Raw genomic sequence first — 19,379 nt, 5'->3', positions numbered from 1 at the left:
CATGGTCAATAAAGGATAAAATGAAGCTGATTTCACCCTTGTACCTCTGGACTTTTTCCTTTTAAATACCAGTCATAGCTGCCATGTCCAACTATTTGGACACACATTCAACATCAGCATGCAAGATGGGAACGGATTCCAGTTTTTAGTATAAAAAAGATTCTAGTTAACCCTTCTGCAGCATAGTTTGCTGGGGATCAGCATGAAAAAGTTAAGGGTTTCTATGTTCCTCAGTGTGTTTTGTTCTAGTAGAACTCACAGGGCAGTAAGGTCTTAAACTATTTTTATTTAAATCAAACATCTTAATTTTAGGTTTGCTGTCACTTACCAAGTCTCTTATATAGCCTGGCTGAAGATGACAATGCGAAGAAAAGAAAAAGGAGGCAGAAAGAAAAAAAAAGCAATCAGAAATATGGCAACAAAGCAAAGAAAAAGTGTAAATTATCTGCAAACCAAAGTTCAAGCAATAACATGCACATTTCCTGAGGAAGAAAAAAAGCAGCAAAAAGTGAATGCAAGAATGAAAAAGGGAACAAAGAAGCACAGAGCAACCCCTTGCTCTAGATCCATCAAAATAGGATGGTCTCAGACATTTATTTAGTCTTTACAAATGTTTCAGAATTTCAAAGGTGGCCAAACCGGACAGCCAGAGTGAAAATTTCCATTTTCACCATTCATTTTAAGGTCTTTGAGCAGAACTCAAGTGTACTCAGTTTAATAAGGAGTGCAAAGCCATTTTGCTGTTAAAAAAAGCAAGAGCAGCTTCTGTTACTTAGGTATTTTCTTCTCATATCCACATGCTACCTTTTCTCCTGGAACGTAATAAAAAGCACGCAGTGCCGTCCATGATGCTAACATCAAACAAGCAAAGCAAAAATAAAGAAAATGGCAATTTTAATGCAACCTGTTCTTGGAAGAAACCCCTGCTTTAGGGACTGCAGCTGTAACTGAAATCTTCTGTTTAAGCTACACTGAATTTCTCTTAGAAGTAAAACAGCAGAAACTCTGCCCCAAGCAGCTGATGCCACAAGAACAACTCATGTATTGCTCTGGGCCCCAGGACTCTGAGCACTTTGGCTTTGTTTACTGACTTCCCATTTCCTAAACCTGTCCTAACGCAATGTCAAGTTAGAGTGATATGAACAGGCTGGAGGTTGGTTTTTAAATCAAATGTCTGGACTTTTGTATCAACCGCTCCTCCGTCCATGGAACTGATACAATAATTAAGGCAGTCTGCAGGATGTGCACGTCCATATTGACTTATCTATCATTGGTCTAATACCAAGGTTGAAGGCATTAGTGAAAACCTGAAATATCATTTTAATGATGTTGTAAATTTATATTCCAGATAAATTTGCACTTTGTAAGAAATTTTCCCCTGGCAATTACACCAGATCAATATAATCCAGTAGTCTGGGGCTCCTCTCTCGCCAGTCTAGGTTCCAAGGATTCCCTTAGGGCCGCACTTCCTCCATGCCGGTCTCCTACGTCCCATCATCGTGCAGGATAAACTCTCTCAGTGCAATCTTACATAACCTCCAGCAAGGAGGAAGAAACCAAACAAAACAAAAAGGAGAAAAACTGCTGAGGATCCTTACTACCTTGGTGAACAGGTTGTTTTCCACCACAGCTAATTTTCAAGGGGATCCACCATAAATTGTGGGCTAATTGTGACTTTTTTACAATTTTTAGATGTCCCTACTTATCTCCAGTGCTGCACCTATTAGTTCTTAAATCAACGCATATGCACGCCAAGAAAATATTTTTTCAGATATGTTCTTTTTGCTATGTTTATGTCTACAACACTTTATATACCAGAACTCATTGTATGTGCCATCTTGCCCCATCTGTGTGGCTATATAAAGGCATAGCCAGGAGAATTGCAGGATTCCCTTTCCATAGCTCTTATGTGCCAATAGAAGTTGCAGTTCTCCACTTTTCTGAATGGCAACTTCCTTCCAGAGTTCATATTCAGATGCACTAACTATCTGAGCAGCATACTTCAGTTAAACTTACTCAGAAGCCAGCAATCAATCTTTATTTCTTTTTTTGTACCAAAATACCATATTTCCTTGTAAAACTCACATACTGCATTTTCTCACATAGTACACACCCTTTTCCCCAAAAATCAGCCGCTCCAATTTGGGGTGCAAGTCTTAAGTGGGGAAGATTACCGGTACGTTTCTGCCCAGAACAGACGCACCCAATTTTGATTCCTGCTTCAAAACCAACTGCCCAGCAGCAGTGGTGGCATCTCGGCAGGCAGTGCAGGGAGTCAGCTGATTTAATGGTTCGTTGTTCTTTAGTCCACAGGTGTTAGTTAACAATAGTCTCTCTTTTTTAAACGTCCTGGTGTTCCACTAATCAAGCTAACCTTTCTTCAGGCAATCTTGCTTCCTGCTAGCTACTCCTGGTCTGTCTCTTCTCCTCCTTGGTCTCTCACATTCTCGCAGAACTTTTAGCTGTGTCATTGCTCTATAAAGCCATAATTCTGGAAAACAAATCTTTTCCCCCCGCTCTATTCTCAAAAACAAGGTGCGGATTTTATTCTGGGGCATGCTGTATACAAGAAAATACAGTATTTGTTTATTTCCATCATAAACAGTCCGACTCTGCCATGCAGTGAATAGCTACAAGCATTCAAAAAGTAAAAATCCCCATTTTTTAAAATGAATGATTGTATTCAGAGGTACATATTTCTTCCTTTTTTAATTATTGGCACCATGCAGGTATTGTCATTTTACACCATGATTTAGTGAAAAGGTGTTAAAAAATGTGTTTAAACCACCAACCCCCACTGATCAAACTCTTGGTAGATTGCTACTGCTCATCAACTCACAGAAAAAACTCAGTACCTTTTCTTAGATAATGTGGCCTGAACAGTTAAGATTACTGATGTGATAAGCTTCTGTCTCTTAATTTCAATCACAACCACAAATTAGATTTTGAACACAGGATTTTTAGAAACACGGTGGGTAACTGTTGTTAAAATGCATTGCCATCTGCTCCAGTTCGGGTGAATTAACAGCCATGTAGATGTCCCTGAGAATTTTGCCATGTCACTAATTATTTTTTTTAAGGGACCCAGGGCTGGGATGGTCAAAAGCAAGATTTCTGCAAAACAATTAAAATCAAGTACCTGTTTGTTCTTGTACTTTTTAAGGTAGCGAGGTGACACCAGGCATTCGGGATTAATGTCCGTTGTGATCTGCTCTGGCATTAGCTGTGGGTCTGGGTTCAAATGCTGCATCTTCAAAAATGACAGGATATTCTGAACTTCTAGGTTATAGGAGCTGTCCGCCATGGTCTTGCCCTTGGACGCTAGCCTGCAGGCTGCCATCCAGTGTGCATACTGCTTTTCCTGGAATTCAAGGGAAGGTCCGTGTCATCAGCATCGTCTTGCCCACGTGGACAGAGGCTCATTGCATTTTTCGGTGAAAGAATCAGAACAGGCAGAATACAAAAACGTGTATATTGCTTAGGACAAGGGAATGTAACGAAAAAGGAGGAAGGGCCAATCCCACGAATCATTTCAAGGACTGCTACCGAGCATTTCCATTTGTACGTTTTGTTTCTTTGGTTTGCTTTTTTTAATAAAAGGAAAACAGTAAGTGTAGAGGATGAGTGGAAGCAAGCAGAAGGCAAGATACATGGACAGTCCAAGCAAAACGCTTACGTTATCGCAGCGAAGCCAGATTTCATTCATACCCTCCGCAACTGGAATCAGAAGTTTGATATTAAACTTCTGACCAGAGATGTTTACATCAGGGGTAACCTCACAGCCTGTAATACAAAACCAGAGATTAAAGTGCACAAATACACACAGGCTTAAAAAAAAATAGATTTCTAATCTAAGGGTATTGAACGATATCTCAATTATATGATGGTTTTAAGACACCACAGAAGTAAAATATATGCTACATTTTGTTTCCAAAGCCAAGGCAGAATATTAGACAATGACCACAAAACACACTATGGAGGACAGATTGATGGCTTTGGCTGAAAGGCAGAGTTATTTGCCAGCTTGAAATGGGTGTGATGCAATAGAAAATAATGTGAGACTACATTGTTGGACTTTGTCAACTGTCTGAATTAGACCCTAGGCTCTAACATGTTGGGTCCAGCAGTGAATCATTTCCAAACCAACGGAAGGAAAAAGAGGAAGAAAAAACTACCTTGGGTGTTGGGTTGAGTGTCAGTAATCTAAACCAGTCATCCTATGATATTATTTTGACGGGGCATGGTACTTCTGTCTTTAGGGATAAGGTGCTACTTTCCCTAAATTCCAGTCTCTTTTAACAATTAATTTTTTTTATAGTCAGCGTTAAGAGTTATGAGGACTCCAATTTCTTGAACCATCCAAGACCACGTGGGCATGGCTTCAACTCAGTCTCCAGAATTCTTTTAAAATGCAGTCAGAAGCAGCTATGTCAAAAGCTCCCAAAAAGGTATTCTAGGCTATTCCAGGCTGCACATCTCTGTAACTGTAGTGTGAGATCATTTGGCAGCCTGTCGGCTATTGTCTCCATGGTAAAAAATGAAGTATGTCCGCACTTTCTGCTGCCTCGTAACTTTCCACGTAGGAATACGTTACTTCTGGATATAAGGGACAGTAGCATTAGGATTTTTTAATGTAACATGAAAGCTTTGGAGACTGCATCTGATTAAAATTTGGAAGCCCACAGAGAGAATAACAGGCTGCATTTAGAGAAGGCACTGATACACAAACCCTATTTGCTGGTCCTAACTTGTTTTTAAAGGCTGACTATATACTTCATTTTTTAAATTGCTTTCATAACAAAAGGTAAAATTACAAAGTGTATATACCATATACTTCTTAACCTATTTTTGCTTTACAGTAAAGTCAGACCTATGGTTCAGAAAATTACAGACATTAACAATGACCTTTGAATAGTTTCATGGTAGAAAACTAGGCTTAGTTTTCCAATGTGCATCCGATCCACACAGTACACTTCTTCAGCATGATTTCTCTCTCTCTCTCTCTCTCTCTGTGTGCCCCATGTTTTTCTTTTATAAAATTCAACACTATTGATTTCTAAAGAATAAAAACCAACAGTAGCAGACCTGTTTTGGATAAAGTTATCAAAAGAGGTTTCCTTACCTCTTAAGTTCATTTGGTGAGCTGGAGTCCCATTGGATTCTTCTTTGCTTTTATAGCAGGAAATAGAGGTATCTTTGAAGGTGCACCAATATGGTTTATAACCTTTTAGCGTCAGCTTCTTAGGCCTGCCAGACAGGTTGATGGATATACTGCATTAGATCTATAGCTCATTTGAGTAATAGGTTTAGAAAACAAGAGATGCTGGGTAACTCAGGTTCTTAAATGGACCTTCTGTTCTTTGAACATATTCCATATGGACAAACCTGATTCAGGAAACCAGGACTCTCCCCCTGCTCATCTCCCCATGCAAGTGTTGCCGCAGCAAGGTTTAAAAACCCCTTTACGATGCAGGAACACTAGATCAGTAACAAAGAACTGAATGTTATTTCAACATTTTATATTTTCTTTATCCCACTATGGTGAGACTTGTTAAACTAAACTAAACCTGAAGAAATCATGAACTTAGGATCTCTAATTCGAGTGCTTTCATGGGCACAAGTATCCAGATAGGCCCCATTAATATTTCCAGGCTCTCAAGAGACATACTAATAAATACACCTCCATGAATCATGGAAAAATGTTGTTTTCTACAATAAGGAAAAAAGTCTCCAGTTTCAAAAAATACCCAGTCTTCAGCCAGGGGAGAAGTGCAAGAGTATTTTTCCATAATCTGTCGACATGCCTGGATCCACATTTCCCTTTGTGATCCCTGTTACATTCCTTTAAAGTGCTGGGGGCAGGGCAGGGCAGAACTGTTTGGCTACTAAGCTTAGTCATCTTGCTGGGAGGTTCAAGGTAAATGTCTTGAGCCCCGGTGATGCCAATGGCTCTTTTATGATTTTTTTTTTGACTTTCGCACAGCAAAATGGGTCAGAAGAATGTAAGAGTCATGTTCCATCCAAGACCGAGATGTTAAAATGTGTTTCTTGTCATAAAATACTGTTTGCCCCCCCTCCCCCCCGGTTCAAAAACAAGTCTTAATATATACTCTTGCCTTTTTATGAGGTGAAGAGACCTCTTTGCATTTAAGATATTCTATGTAGAATGCCAGATGACAAAAAGAATACACTCTGGTTTCAATCTACATCTGCTGCCTTTGAAGTTGCAGCAGTTTTTGCTGAGACCATTGCCAAAAACTTAGAGAAACTTGGCTTTCTGTTTAGTTTGAGGGCTAAAGAAACACAATTTAGCCCCATTGTCTCAAGCTGTAGCAACATATTTGATCGAAATGCGGCCACTTAAAATGAAGCAGACGTGGCAGTTTCAAGATGAGAAGATGCTAATTAGAGCCAGAACTAGAAAGATGGGGATCCAGGAGTTACCTCTGTGGGTTTGTTTAAAACTGAAATTCTGTATTTACTCAAATCTATGATCCTTAGCCTAAGGGCAAAAAGGGGGGCATATAAGCAGTGGAAACAGGGAAAGATCACTGAAGAGGAGTATGCCTCCTTAGCTTGAAGTTGTAGGGGGACAGTTAGAAAGGCCAAAGCTACCATGGAGCTCAGGTTGGCATCCCAAGTTAAGGATAACAAAAAATTGTTTTTTCAGATATATAGGGAGTAAAAGGAAGGCCCAGGGCGGTACAGGACCACTACTGAATGGGCAAAAGCAATTGGTGACAGACAGGGGGACAAGGCTGAACTCCTCAAGGAGGTCTTTGCCTCAGTCTTCCTAAACGAGGGGCAAGACAAGTCTCACAATGGGTTTGTAGAGAGGCAACAGCTGGGTGCCAGACTACCAAGCACTGACCCTGAGACGGTGCAGAGTCACTTGGAAGGCGTGGATGCATTTAAGTCGGCAGGCCCGGATGAGCTCCATCCGAGGGTGCTGAAGGCATTGGCTGATGTCATTGCACAGCCACTGGCAAGAATATTTGAGCACTTGTGGCACATGGGCCAGGTCCCAGAGGACTGGAAAAGAGCCAGTGTGGTCCCTATTTTCAAGAAGGGGAGGAAGGAGGATCCAGGCAACTATAGGCCAGTCAGTCTCACCTCCATCCTTGGCAAAGTCTTTGAAAAGATTATTAAGGCTCATATATGCGAGAGCCCAGCAGGAAAAATTACGCTGAGGGGAAACCAGCACAGGTCCGTAGCAGGTAGATCATGCCTGACTAATTTAGTTTCTTTTTATGACCAGGTTACAGAACACCTGGACGCAGGAGTAGGGGTAGATAGTGTTTACTTAGACTTCAGGAAGGCCTTCGATACGGTATCTCACCCCATACTGGCGAACAAATTAAGAGGCTGTGACTTGGATGATTACACAGTCCGGTGGGTGGCAAATTGGTTAGAGGGTCGTACCCAGAGAGTGGTGGTGGACAGGTTGCTATCGACCTGGAAGGATGTGGGCAGTGGGGTCCCGCAGGGCTCTGTCCTTTGACCGATACTCTTCAATGTCTTCATCAGTGACCTGAACGAGGGAGTGAAGTGTACTCTGTCCAAGTCTGCGGATGATACAAAACTGTGGGGAGAAGTGGACATACCAGGGGGCAGGGAACAACTACAGGCAGACCTGGACAGGTTGGACAAACGGGCAGAAAACAATAGGATGCGATTTAACAAGGAGAAATGCAAAGTGCTGCACCTAGGGAGGAGAAATGTCCAGCACACCTACTGCCTAGGAAACGACCTGCTTGGCAGCACGGAAGCAGAAAGGGATCTTGGAGTCCTAGTGGACTCCAAGATGAACATGAGTAGCCAGTGTGACGGAAGTCATCAGAAAAGCTAATTGCACTTTATCATGCATCAGCAGATGCATGGCAAACAGAACCAAGGAGGTGATACTTCCCCTCTACTGGGTGCTGGTCAGACTGCAGCTGGAGTACTGCGTCCAGTTTTGGGTGCTATACTTCAAGAGGGATGTGGATAACCTGGAGAAGGTCCAGAGAAGGGCCACTCGTATGGCTAAGGGCTTGCAGGCCAAGCCCTACGAGGAGAGACGAGGGCACCTGGACCTCTTCAGCCTCTGCAAGAGAAGGTTGAGAGGCGACCTTGTGGCTGCCGATAAATTCATCATGGGGGCGCAGAAGGGAACTGGTGAGGCTGTACTCACCAAGGCGCCCCTGGGGGTCACAAGAAATAATGGCCATAAACTAACAGAGAGCAGATTTAGACTGGACATTAGGAAGAACTTCTTCACAGTTAGAGTAACCAAGGTCTGGAATGGGCTCCCAAGGGAGGTGGTGCTCTCCCCTACCCCGGGAGTTTCATAGTTTCTAGGGTCGGAAGGGACCTGAGTAGATCATCTAGGTCTGACCCCCCGCCATGGCAGGAAATAAAATTTTCAAGAGGAGGTTGGATAGGCATCTGGCTGGGGTTATCTGAACCCAGCGCTCTTTCCTGCCTATGCAGGGGGTCGGACTCAACGATCTATTGAGGTCCCTTCCGACCCTAACATCTATGAATCTATGACCCCTAATTTAAGACAACCCCCCCACAATCATTAGATTTTATACATGGCAAATTTATAAATTTGTTATGATATTCCAGGTACAGAACTTAAGTATTGGAGGGTTGTCTTGAATCTGCACCCTCTTTCCCAACTGCTACAGCAGGAAAAGCAGTAGCAGGGGGTGGGGGGGTGTCAGGTGCACCCCTTATCCTCTGCCTCCCCCCCCCATTATTTCCCCCTGCAGCCTTCCTGCCTCCCGCCCCGGCACCTGCATCCACCCCCCCCTAGCACCTCTGCCCCACTCTCCCCAGTCTCTGCTTCTTCCCCATCACCTTCCCCACCCTTACTGTCAGATGCTGCTAGGCCTCCCTTCCCTTCTGGAGCCCACCATGTGGAAGCTCAGCCCTTGCTGGGCCATGCTGCAGTGTTGGTACTGCTGAGTGCCCAGGCAGAGGAAGGACTTCCCATTGCTCCGTGCCCAGGAAAGAACCCAGCCAGAGCCAAGGTTTGGCTAACATTGAGGGGGAAAAGAAGTGGGGTACTGGGGCTCAGGGCTGAGCCAGATCCACAGCAGCCTCCTGCCCCAGCTCCACTTTGTGCATGAATCTAAGCCAAGGGGCTCTTCCCTCTATGCTGATTGGGGGAAAATCCTCATCTCAGATTCAAGTATATATGGAAGAGTATTCAGAAAGCTTCAAAATATTCACCTCTCCTTTCCTCCATCACACTGATCTGAGGGAGTCTCATGAAACTACTTCCAAACAATACACCATGATTGCTTCTGATTAGAACTCCAATTAGCAGTTAATAAAATTGCCACAATTGAAGAAGCCAGTTAACAAAAGTATACTAGTAACAATTAAGACTCTTTTAAAAAGGAGAAAACATCCACCTGCATCAGGGATAGGCAACATTTCTGGCTGGAGTGCCGGAAAAACCACAATGTCTACCTTGGAAGGTGCTGGAGTGACAACATGCCAGAGCCCGGAGCAGTTGTTTGCAGCCCCAACCTGCTTGCAACCTCCCAGCCAGCTGCTGGGAGCAGCCTGGGCTCCATGGCTGGCAGCAGCTGCTTAGAGCCTGGGCTGGGGGTAGCGTGCTGAGCAAAATGGCCTTGTGTGCCATGCTTGGCACGTGTGCTGGGGGTTGCTGACCCCTAACCTATGTGAACAGAGATTCCAGCCCTGAAACCACAGTACAGGAATCAAACAGAGACTAGAGAGACCTAGGCCTGTCTATAAACATCTGTGCAATGCCTTTAAGAGCACTGTATGTGAGGCCTCACCAGCCAAAAGTAGAATGGAATACTTATCTCCTATGTCTTATATTCTGTAAAACTAGTCAGGGGGGGATCATCAGGCATTGGGGGAGTCACTGTTCCCCCGAGCACCGCCAGGAGTAACCAGGAATAACGGTCACAAGCTGGCAGTGGGTAGATTTAGGCTAGACATCAGGAGGCGCTACTTCACGGTCAGGGCGTTTAGGGTCTGGAACCAACTTCCAAGAAAAGTGGTGCAGGCTCCTACCCTGGGGGTTTTTAAGAGGAGGTTAGATGACCACCTTGCTGGGGTCGTTTGACCCCAGTACTCTTTCCTGCCATGGCAGGGGGTTGGACTAGATGATCTGCTCAGGTCCCTTCCAACCCTAGAAACTATGAAACTATGAAACTTGATAAATATGTATTGTAAGATGAGAAAGAGATTTCATGGGATGTGCTCTAGCTCCAGAATCAAGCCAGTATATAGAAGAAAGGTTCTTCACAATGCTACTTTTTGCAAATGCTTTTGCTTTTGGTGTGGCACCGAACCCATGAAAGCTGGATCTACGTCTATTCCCAGTTTCCAGAACTTTCATCATATTCTAAATGCAGCGTGCATTCAATTGCAAGAGAGAGCTGTGACTGCCAAAATATTACTCAGGTCCAGACATGACTGTTCCCAGTTTCCATGCATCATGATCCAAGTCAGAAAAAAATCCACTCTTCAGTGAAATGGAAGAGCAATGCAGTTAACTTAAATCTATTCCTGTTAGCAGTTACGAGAGAACAAGCAGGCAGAATCCCACTTGTCTGCTAGTCACCTAGCCTCTCTCAAACCAAGAAAAGCATTTGAGTGAAGTTTCTAGCTAGGTGATAGAGTCACATAGCTAAATTTAGGAGAGCCTGATTAAATGTACTGGCATTAACTTCATTACACAAACACTTAAGCACTAGTCACTAGCTAAGAATAGGCAGGAAGTTCTCTTTCACCAACTCTGAAGTGAGGGTATATACATGCATTTGAGGGCAAAACGTTACAAAATACAAGTTTTCATCTGAAGAACTGAATTAACGTCTTACAATATTAAATAAAGTTGTAGTAGAGTGATTTCAATTAGGTTAGGAGCAGAGAGCCCTGGCAGGTGCTAGGCAAATCGAACATAAACAAAGTTGTAATATCATGAGCACCATGGTATTTTTAGCTACAACAATATACCGTCAAAGTGCTAGATGACATTGCAAGCAAACCAAAGTAGTAGTAGTGTGCAGTAAAATCTCAAGACAGTAAAAAAAGAATATTATGCAGTATTATAATTAATTATTCATTGATATTATTATCACTTTCACCAGTGTCTCTTTCCCATCAGGACTTACTTGAATACTTTAATGTAGTCGGCAAGCTCAGGAATTGAAGTGATGTCACCCTGAAAATAAAAGATCATTCATTTAATTCATCTGCCAGATTTAAAACTCAGTTCTAAGACAGGTGGGTCCACAAGGAGAAGACTTTAGAAGCACTGATTCCGTTTACTGGACAATGCCTTACAATTACTCAAAAGCAATTTCTTTGGTTATGAAGGAAAAAAATGCTTGACAAAACTGCACTGTCAAATGCCCAGGACTCACTGATTGCAGCCTGTATTTTCTTAGAATACAGTTTATTTCAGAGAAGGAGTTCAAAAAAATATATATCCACTATAAACAGCAGGATCCTGACTATTAAATATACTAAATGTTAAGAGTCATTTCTGTACAGGCTTTCTGGATTTCTTGAGATGCACAGGTGAAACAGTACTGTGGCCTTTGCTGTTTATTATGGACAAACTATTTTATAACTGCCCAGTATGCACATTCATTTACTAAGATATGGATTGTATTGACACAGTTACTGAAATGGGCAACCTGATTCAATGCAACCATTTTGTAATTTCTAACCTGGCACCAATGTTTCAGACAAATCCAAAGCAGTCCCTACCCCGCCCCCCTTTTTTATATATCTACATATACATATTACACACACACACATATATTCATATACAGAAAGCTACTATTTATGTAACACCTAGAAAATATTTTTCCTACTTCTAAAATTCATATTAATAACAATACCCTAGTTAAAGAGGTATGCTGATCTCAAAATTCACTGTTACCAATTTAAAAGCATATTTAATAAAACTTAACACAGAAAGGTTTTAGGGTATTTTATGCTTAGAATATAGACAGCTCGTTTCAGAGCTTGTATACGCATATGAAATTTGCCTAACCCAAGTTGCTCTTCTGAACGAAGATGGATATAACCGGGTCTGAATCCGGCCCTTCTTTCACTGTTTTACTCTATAGAAGAGACACAAGCACTTCAATGCTTCTGGGCTTTGGAAGCTTTAACGTATGAAACCCGCAGGTGTTTTTAAAGCACATGATACGTATGTAGGAAAAAAAAATGGTTAAATGCATTTCGGGTTAAGGACAAGATGTGATATAATGCCAATTATACTGTCACAATTATCTGTTAAGAAGTTACTTTTGAGAATGAGTTGTGAATATCAATCTAAACCTTTGTCCGTAAAAGAAGGAATCATGAAAGAAAAGCTAAATATGAAGAACTGAGTATTTTAACAGCAAGTAGACGAAAGATAATTTAAGTTAACTGGAGTTTTCCTGGACTCTGTAGGTATTTTAAGAAATATATTTTGCCAGTAACATGGCTCAGTTGATACAGGAGGCCTTCTACTGAGATCTGTTTTCATCCAATTTTCAACTTGGGTTAACTAAGGCTTAAAGAGGACAGTGTCATTTCCTTGAAGCCACACAGACAGACTGCAGTTCTTAATGGATTAGTGTCCAATAATATACAAGGCTCAGAGTTTGTTGCTACATCTAAAATAAATTACGGTAATCATTTATTGTTATTTCTGCAGAGGAGTAAAGAGTCAGGAAAGAAAGAGTTTAACTGTGAGCAGATCAACAAAGTCCTACTTATTCAACTTGCTGGGTTGATCAACGAGTGTTATGTTGCATTATCTAAGGGTTAGGACATAATGCCAAATACCACTTTATAAACTGCTAACATTTCTCACGTTACTGTGCAATATTATGTTCAGTTCTAGTTCATCCCCTCCCTCAAAAAGCAAATAACATGAATAGAAAGGATTCAGAAAAAAAAAGGCAACAAACATTCTTAGATACATGGAAAGACTTTGACACAAGGGAAATGAAAAAATTAGGCTTTTTTAACAGAGAGAGGAGAAGCATAAGTTAGGACCACAGGAGAGATGTTGCTTCACCAGCAAACCTAGAGTAGCTGGACACACCAGGTTGCCCATTATTGTTAGCATTTAGCCAGCTTTAAGCAGCCATCAACACTTACCAGAATAGTGGATGTTTTACCACCTTCCAAAGTAATTTCCAAGTCAGAAAGGGCAGCGTCTACTTCATCCACTTCTTTGTCACTGTTGTTCAAGTGATTTTCTGAAGACATGATTGACAGCTTGTTGATGTGATACTGAAAGAGACGTTACAAAGCTTGAATTGCCTTTAAAAATACAGAATTTAAAAACAATAGAAAAGAACGCCACTTCTATGACCCAATAGGAATTGCATATTCACAGTCATTGCACTTAAACACTTTTATGCTCAAAGCAAACAAAACCCATAGTATTATAGCATGTATGGGAAAATCATACTTGTGAATGACCACAGCAACAGCAGTCAGAGAAACGCCTGGTGATCCATTCACTTGGGTGTTGTGCCATTCCAAATGTTAGTAACCACAAGATAACGTGTGTTAGTGCCCTGTACCCTGACTGATCACATAAAGGTCTAGCAGCTGTACTGAACAGTCTTCCGCTTCAACTGATACCAGTAACAACTTCCATCTCCAGCTGTACAGTAAATTTTATGTTTGGAGATCTCAAGCATAGTGATATAAGAGGGGATTTCAGAATTATTTACCATGAGCCTAGCTAAGGTAATGGAAGTCAATTGGGGGTTTGATCGTCAACTTCAAAGGCAACAGAATAAGCTCGAAGCTGAGCACTTCTGAACACCCCAATGTAAGGTTACACAATGCTGCACCATGTAGAGACATCCAAGCCAGATGAGCACCAGAAACAATTTACCCATGCCAGCACAGTGCTTCTCTGGGGCTAATTAGCTCTGCTTCTTATCAGTGTAAATTAGCCCAGTGGACTGCTGCACAAATATGACTATGCTGCTTCTAGTGAAGTAGCTCATCTCTTCACAGCATTGCACTGGACAGGGCAGACACACCCCAAGTTCCTTGTCCAAGAAGACACACACAGTGACTATATAATATGACTGAAGCCAGAATAGAAACCAGATTTGAGTCCTATTCCAGTGCCTTAGTCATAAACCCATCCTTTCCTACTGAGTTTATAACAGATGCAAGATTTATATTGGGTCCGACTGTCCCAGACTCTAACTTGCATTAAAACAAGTGCAGGACAGCTATTTACACACACAGTTTGAATGGCAATTAGCTCAAATTACCCCATTTCTCCCCATTGTCCTGGAGAGGGTGTTTTTGGTACTTCACAGACACTTGAAGCAGGACAATGGGCTTGTGGTTCTGTAGGTTCCCAGAACAGAAGGCTTTGTCCACGGAGAAATGCAATGTCTGTTTTTAGCCTACCAAATTAATGACATATTTAGCTTTACAATGTTCGGTGAACAAAGAACTGCTGAGGACCTCATGCTTGTTAGGGGCATAAGATAGCGTGAAACTGTCTTTATGTGACCATATAAAACTTATCTTCCTATAAGGAAGGAACCCTTCAACAGCGTTGGTGAAACCAATTCAGCTGATTCTTATCCCTTCCAGCTCAGCATGTGACCAAACATCTCAGAAACCACTTCTTTCAGAGTTGCTCGTGCCGCTTTGTCTTATGATTTCTGGGAGGTCTTCCCCAGAGACACTGTAGGATACACTCTGTAATAGGGATGGATGACCTGGCTGCCTCTCTGAATTAGCCTATAACACAGGTGGCCAACATGCTACAAGTGGCATCTCTGTGTCTATGATATGACAGATTGGGGAGGGGGCATGCAACACAGTGGCAAAGCAGAAAACCAAGTAGCAAATCAGGCAGGAAGCAGAAAGCAAAGTGGAAGATCAGGCAGCAGAAGGGGATCTGAGCGGCTCTTGGGGAGGGCGTGGGGCTTAACTTATGGCACTTGTGCCAAAAAGGCTGCCCCACTGGTCTAAGGTACAAATCTAACCTGCCTTCCACCTGATTTGAGACTGACACGGCTAACTAACTAACCCTCAGCACATCTCAGCTCTTGTAAACTCTCAATATCATTGGGTTTTGCAGGAAGGAGACTTAACAGAATACCCCAAACTATTAACTTAAATCACATATTTGAGAGAGAAATGTTGTTCTAGCCGCACTGTTTAATACATGCCAGAAAAATGCAACAGAAGATTATACAGGGTTCAAAACAGGAATAGCTGGTCTTGCCATTTCAAAATAGTTATTTGCAATTGCTGTTATCCAGCCTTTCCTCCTTGTATTGCTAACAATAAAAGTAGTGTTGTGTATGTTTAGAAGAGTATCCATGTTCCCTAAGATGAAACCATGGAAAGTGTGCAGATTCTGCAACAATCTAGATCACCAAAAACAAGCCTACAAAGCAGCTGATGAATCAAGTCCCACCTACACTACAGGCCCCGTTTCCACCTATGAACCAGCATGGCTGTGCTCCTCTGGGATAACCCAGATCACAGGACAACGTGCAGAAGAACAGGGGACAGAGCTTTCTGACCTGAGATCTGCTATGGCACATGCTTCTGAAGGAGAACAGATGAGCCCACAATCTGACCGCCTTAACAAAAAAACTACAAACCCTGTCTACTGAAGCTTTTCTACCATAGCCTGAATGGCATTTCTAGCATCAACTACTCTCTCTTTTGCTGAACTGAAAACAAACAAACAAACAAACAAAAACTTGCTGGAAACAAATTTCAACTTTCATTTCCTTTGTGCCGCCATAAACATGGCCATTGTTGCACCACAAACAGGGCCTGCAATGACAGTGGTATGAATTCGTGCCGCTACTTAGCGGCAGACACCTGCTTACTTTATGGTGGGAGAGCATGGGGAGACTGATCCTCCACACCCCAGGAATTCCTGGGCAAGATTGGGCCCCTCAAGCCCAAGGAACACCTGCCTAGCTTTCCCGCTTACCAGATGCACCCCCCACATTTCTGGGCTGCATCTCAGTGGAGTTTTCCCACTTACCAAAGCACAACCCAGAGACCCTGGAGATACTCTTGGTAAGCAGGGAAACCTTGGGCTTGAGGGGCCTGGTCCTGTGTGGGCATTCCCAAGGTGTGCAGGACCAGGCTGGTCAAGCCTGGGCAGAACATGTTGCCTGCTGCTCTGCAGCATCCCCAGGAGGTACAAGAGGTGATGTGCGTTTCCCCAGTGAAGCAGATCAGCTGTGCTGAGACACATCCAGCACAGCACAGCTGACACGCTTCATTTTACAACCTCTATTTCTACTTGCACCGAGCCTATCACCTGAGAAAGAAAAAGAGCCAGAGATTCCAGTAAGTCCACTAGTAATCTTGCTACTGTCAACCCCACACCACCAATATAAAACCCTACCATAATTATGAACCTTGTAATGGAGAACTGCTGATAGTCATAAGGTACACTTGAAACCAGAAAACTTTTGATTAAGCGTTAGCATCCACACAGCAGACACCATTTTTATTTCTCTATTTGAGAAGCATTCTATCCATTTGATGCAATTAATTTTAGAGTGGAAGTCACACACAGTCCACCTTGGGTTACTTTTTAAGGAAAAATAGTCTAGATGGAACCTTGGCAGTCTTACTTTCTTTATCCTTCCTAGGAAAATGACCAGCTCTAGCTGGAGTCTATACAGTGCTGGTTTGGCAGGAGATACTTCTGCAGCCTCCTAGCAGCAGCGGGAGGACTGCCAGACAAACTTGAGACCACACTTAGAAATGGTATGCGATCCATCTTAAAGTCAATAGCAGAAGCATTTTCAGGTGTATTTTGAATGCAGAATATACACATCATATTGCACACAGATAAAGAAATACTTCTGGGAAGACCATAGTTTGCCACCAGCTGTCCAGGGGCAAAGTGCCAGAAACACGCAGTTCAGTAACCTAATGTACTTATTTGTATTATTTAAAGGAAAAAATAAAAGTCAAGATAGATATAAATGTCTTCAGAGAAAACAATCCAAATTCCTTTTCATGAGAAGAAATAAGCAGCAAATATTTAAATTACCTAAAAGTTTAAGTAAACACTAGAGAATAGGAAACAAGCCAAGTTATACTAGAACAAATCGTTCTAGCTCCCCAGCAGAGAGGACACTAGTTACAGTCCATTTAATTTTTATCTTTCTAGAAAAAGCAATGGATTTCATTCAATTGAAGTCAGCTTGCAGTCCATCTCTTACCTGCAAGGCTGCGAACATCATCATTTCTTCTTCCGTACATTCGATTTCTTCTAAAAGAATAGCCCATTTAGATTGCTCATAAAGCTGGTTGATTCTGATTGCATCATACTACAATATAATACAAATAAACACAACACATTTATAAAACCCCCTTCAAAGGCAAGGCCCATGGCCCTGTATACATCAAGTACACATAATTTCAAAAGAGCATAAATGAGAAATTACTCATATTTTACAACCACAAATTTAAAAGGCTTTGTCACTGAAATGACTAGGATTTCTTTACAGCAGCTCTGGCAACAATTATAGTCCGCTTGTTTAACAGAAGGCTCATATGTAAAGGGATGCACTATATCAGGGGTAGACAATGTTTTTTGGCTAGAGTGCTAAAAAACCACACAATGCCGACCTTGGAAGGTGCCAGAGTGCCGGCATGCCAAAAAAGACAAAATGAGGACAGGAGGCACATAGCAGGACGCCCTGCTTGTGCCCTTTGTGCCCCACCCAAAGCCCCTGCCCCCCAGCCCTGCTGCCCCTTGCTCCGCAACCCAAAGCCCCTGCCCCCTAGCCCTTCTGCCCCTTCCCCCCCCAACCATAGCCCCTGCCACTCAGCCCTGATGCCCCTCGCCCCCCAAAGCCCCTGCCCCCAGCCTGGGCTCTGTGGCTGTCAGCAGCTACGCCAGCTCTGGGTAGCTGCTGGAGCCCAGGCTGCTCCCAGCAGGGCCTGCAGTGTCCCAGCTAACTGCTGGCAGCAGCCCGGGGTCCTCGCTGGCAGCAGCTCCCCAGAGCCAGAGCCAGAGCCAGGGCCAGGGCCAGGGCCAGCTGCAGCTGGGAGGCTCCAAACAGCTCCGCCAGGCTCCAGAGCCCCAGCATCAGCTCTGTACCAGCACACGTGTGCGCACCTCAGAGTGGGCAGTGGGGGAGAGGCCTGAGGAAGTGCAACCCCGGTCTCTCCCCAGCTCCTGGCACAGAGCTGGTGACTGGGCTCTGGAGCCTTGCACAGCTGTTTGGACCCAGCACGGGCCTGCAGCTGGCAGGCTGCAAACAGATGTGCCGGGCTCCACAGCTCTGGCATCAGCTCCATGCTGGCAGACACTGCGTGTGCACCTCAGGGCAGACAGTAGGGCAGCGCAGCCCACCCCAAGGTGTGTGCATGGTGACCGTAGAGCTGATGCTGGAGCTGTGGAGCTCGGCGCAGCTGTTTGCAGCCTCCCAGCTGCAGCCGGCCATGGCTCTGGGTAGCTGCTGCCAGCTGGGAGCCCGGGCTGCTGCCAGCAGGCAGCTGGGATGCTGCAAGCGCTGTTGGGAGCAACCCAGGCTCTGTCGCTGGCAGCAACTATCTATAGCCGGGGCTGGCTGTGGCTTGCCGAGCAAAATGGCCTCGTGTGCTATGCTTGGCACGCATGCTGGGGGTTGCTGACCCCTGCACTATACTATTCATTTGACATGTACAGCATTACTTCTTCAAAGCCTGGATACTTGAGTATTTCTCTCTACAAATGCAGGCACTCGTTTTTAAAGTTTGGCCTTATGTGCATGTTAAAAATACCTCTGTACCTTTGGATTCAAGTCAAAAAAGCTGTAGTATTTGAACCGAAGCAGTAAGGCCTCGTTTTCTTTCACTTCTTGCTCCATGAGAGATCTTGATGAGTCCAGCCACCTGGAAGTCATCAATGAAAACATATAGGTTCTGGCTGAATCTTTGTAATGGGTTTAAAAATGCCATTTAAGCGTTTATTATACGACTTGAACTCACCCTTGGTTGATCTTAGCTTTATCAAGAAGCGCTTGTGGCTTGTACATTTTTGCTAAGATTTCTGGGGAAGTGATTGGCTGGCTAACAGCAAGTATGCCAGGATTTCCTTCTGATAAAGCACTATCTCCAAACCAAGCTGAAGTTGGAGACAGAGGACTTCCATCGTGAGAATCATACGTTGGCGTCATAGTTTTACTATAAAGTCCAGGGCTTGAATATATGTTTCCTAGCAGTAAGAGGAATGAAGAAGTGAAGTTAGTTTACACCCTAATTCTGCATGCTTAAAAGAAAGCCAATATAGTAAGTAGATTTAAAAAAAGACAGTCATGCGATTTTTTTTCTAAATAGGACATTGTGATGCTTGTTTTTCTGTGAAAAGCTGATTTGACTTATCT

General features: G+C 43.2%; 1 protein-coding gene across 5 annotated transcripts in view; it reads right to left on the bottom strand.

The window, feature by feature from the left end:
• FERMT2 (FERM domain containing kindlin 2) overlaps positions 1–19,379 on the bottom strand; it is a 93,415-nt gene that overhangs the window by 2,992 nt on the left and 71,044 nt on the right. For 3 of the 5 annotated variants that reach the window (XM_090034388.1, XM_090034390.1, XM_090034392.1), the window contains 9 exons: positions 18,985–19,210; positions 18,786–18,888; positions 17,229–17,336; positions 13,138–13,272; positions 11,145–11,194; positions 5,123–5,247; positions 3,677–3,783; positions 3,140–3,361; positions 329–349 (listed from right to left, as the gene is read on the bottom strand). In XM_090034388.1, the coding sequence (XP_089890514.1) occupies positions 329–349; positions 3,140–3,361; positions 3,677–3,783; positions 5,123–5,247; positions 11,145–11,194; positions 13,138–13,272; positions 17,229–17,336; positions 18,786–18,888; positions 18,985–19,210 (1,097 nt within the window). The remainder of the gene's footprint in view (positions 1–328; positions 350–3,139; positions 3,362–3,676; positions 3,784–5,122; positions 5,248–11,144; positions 11,195–13,137; positions 13,273–17,228; positions 17,337–18,785; positions 18,889–18,984; positions 19,211–19,379) is intronic. The other 2 variants (XM_090034389.1, XM_090034391.1) reach the window with 1 other exon arrangement.

The sequence above is a fragment of the Crocodylus siamensis genome, chromosome 2 (assembly GCF_052110815.1).
Source record: "Crocodylus siamensis isolate JL-2025a chromosome 2, ASM5211081v1, whole genome shotgun sequence".
Classification (NCBI taxonomy): Eukaryota; Metazoa; Chordata; order Crocodylia; family Crocodylidae; genus Crocodylus; species Crocodylus siamensis.
This window is presented reverse-complemented; position numbering and strand designations above follow the sequence as displayed.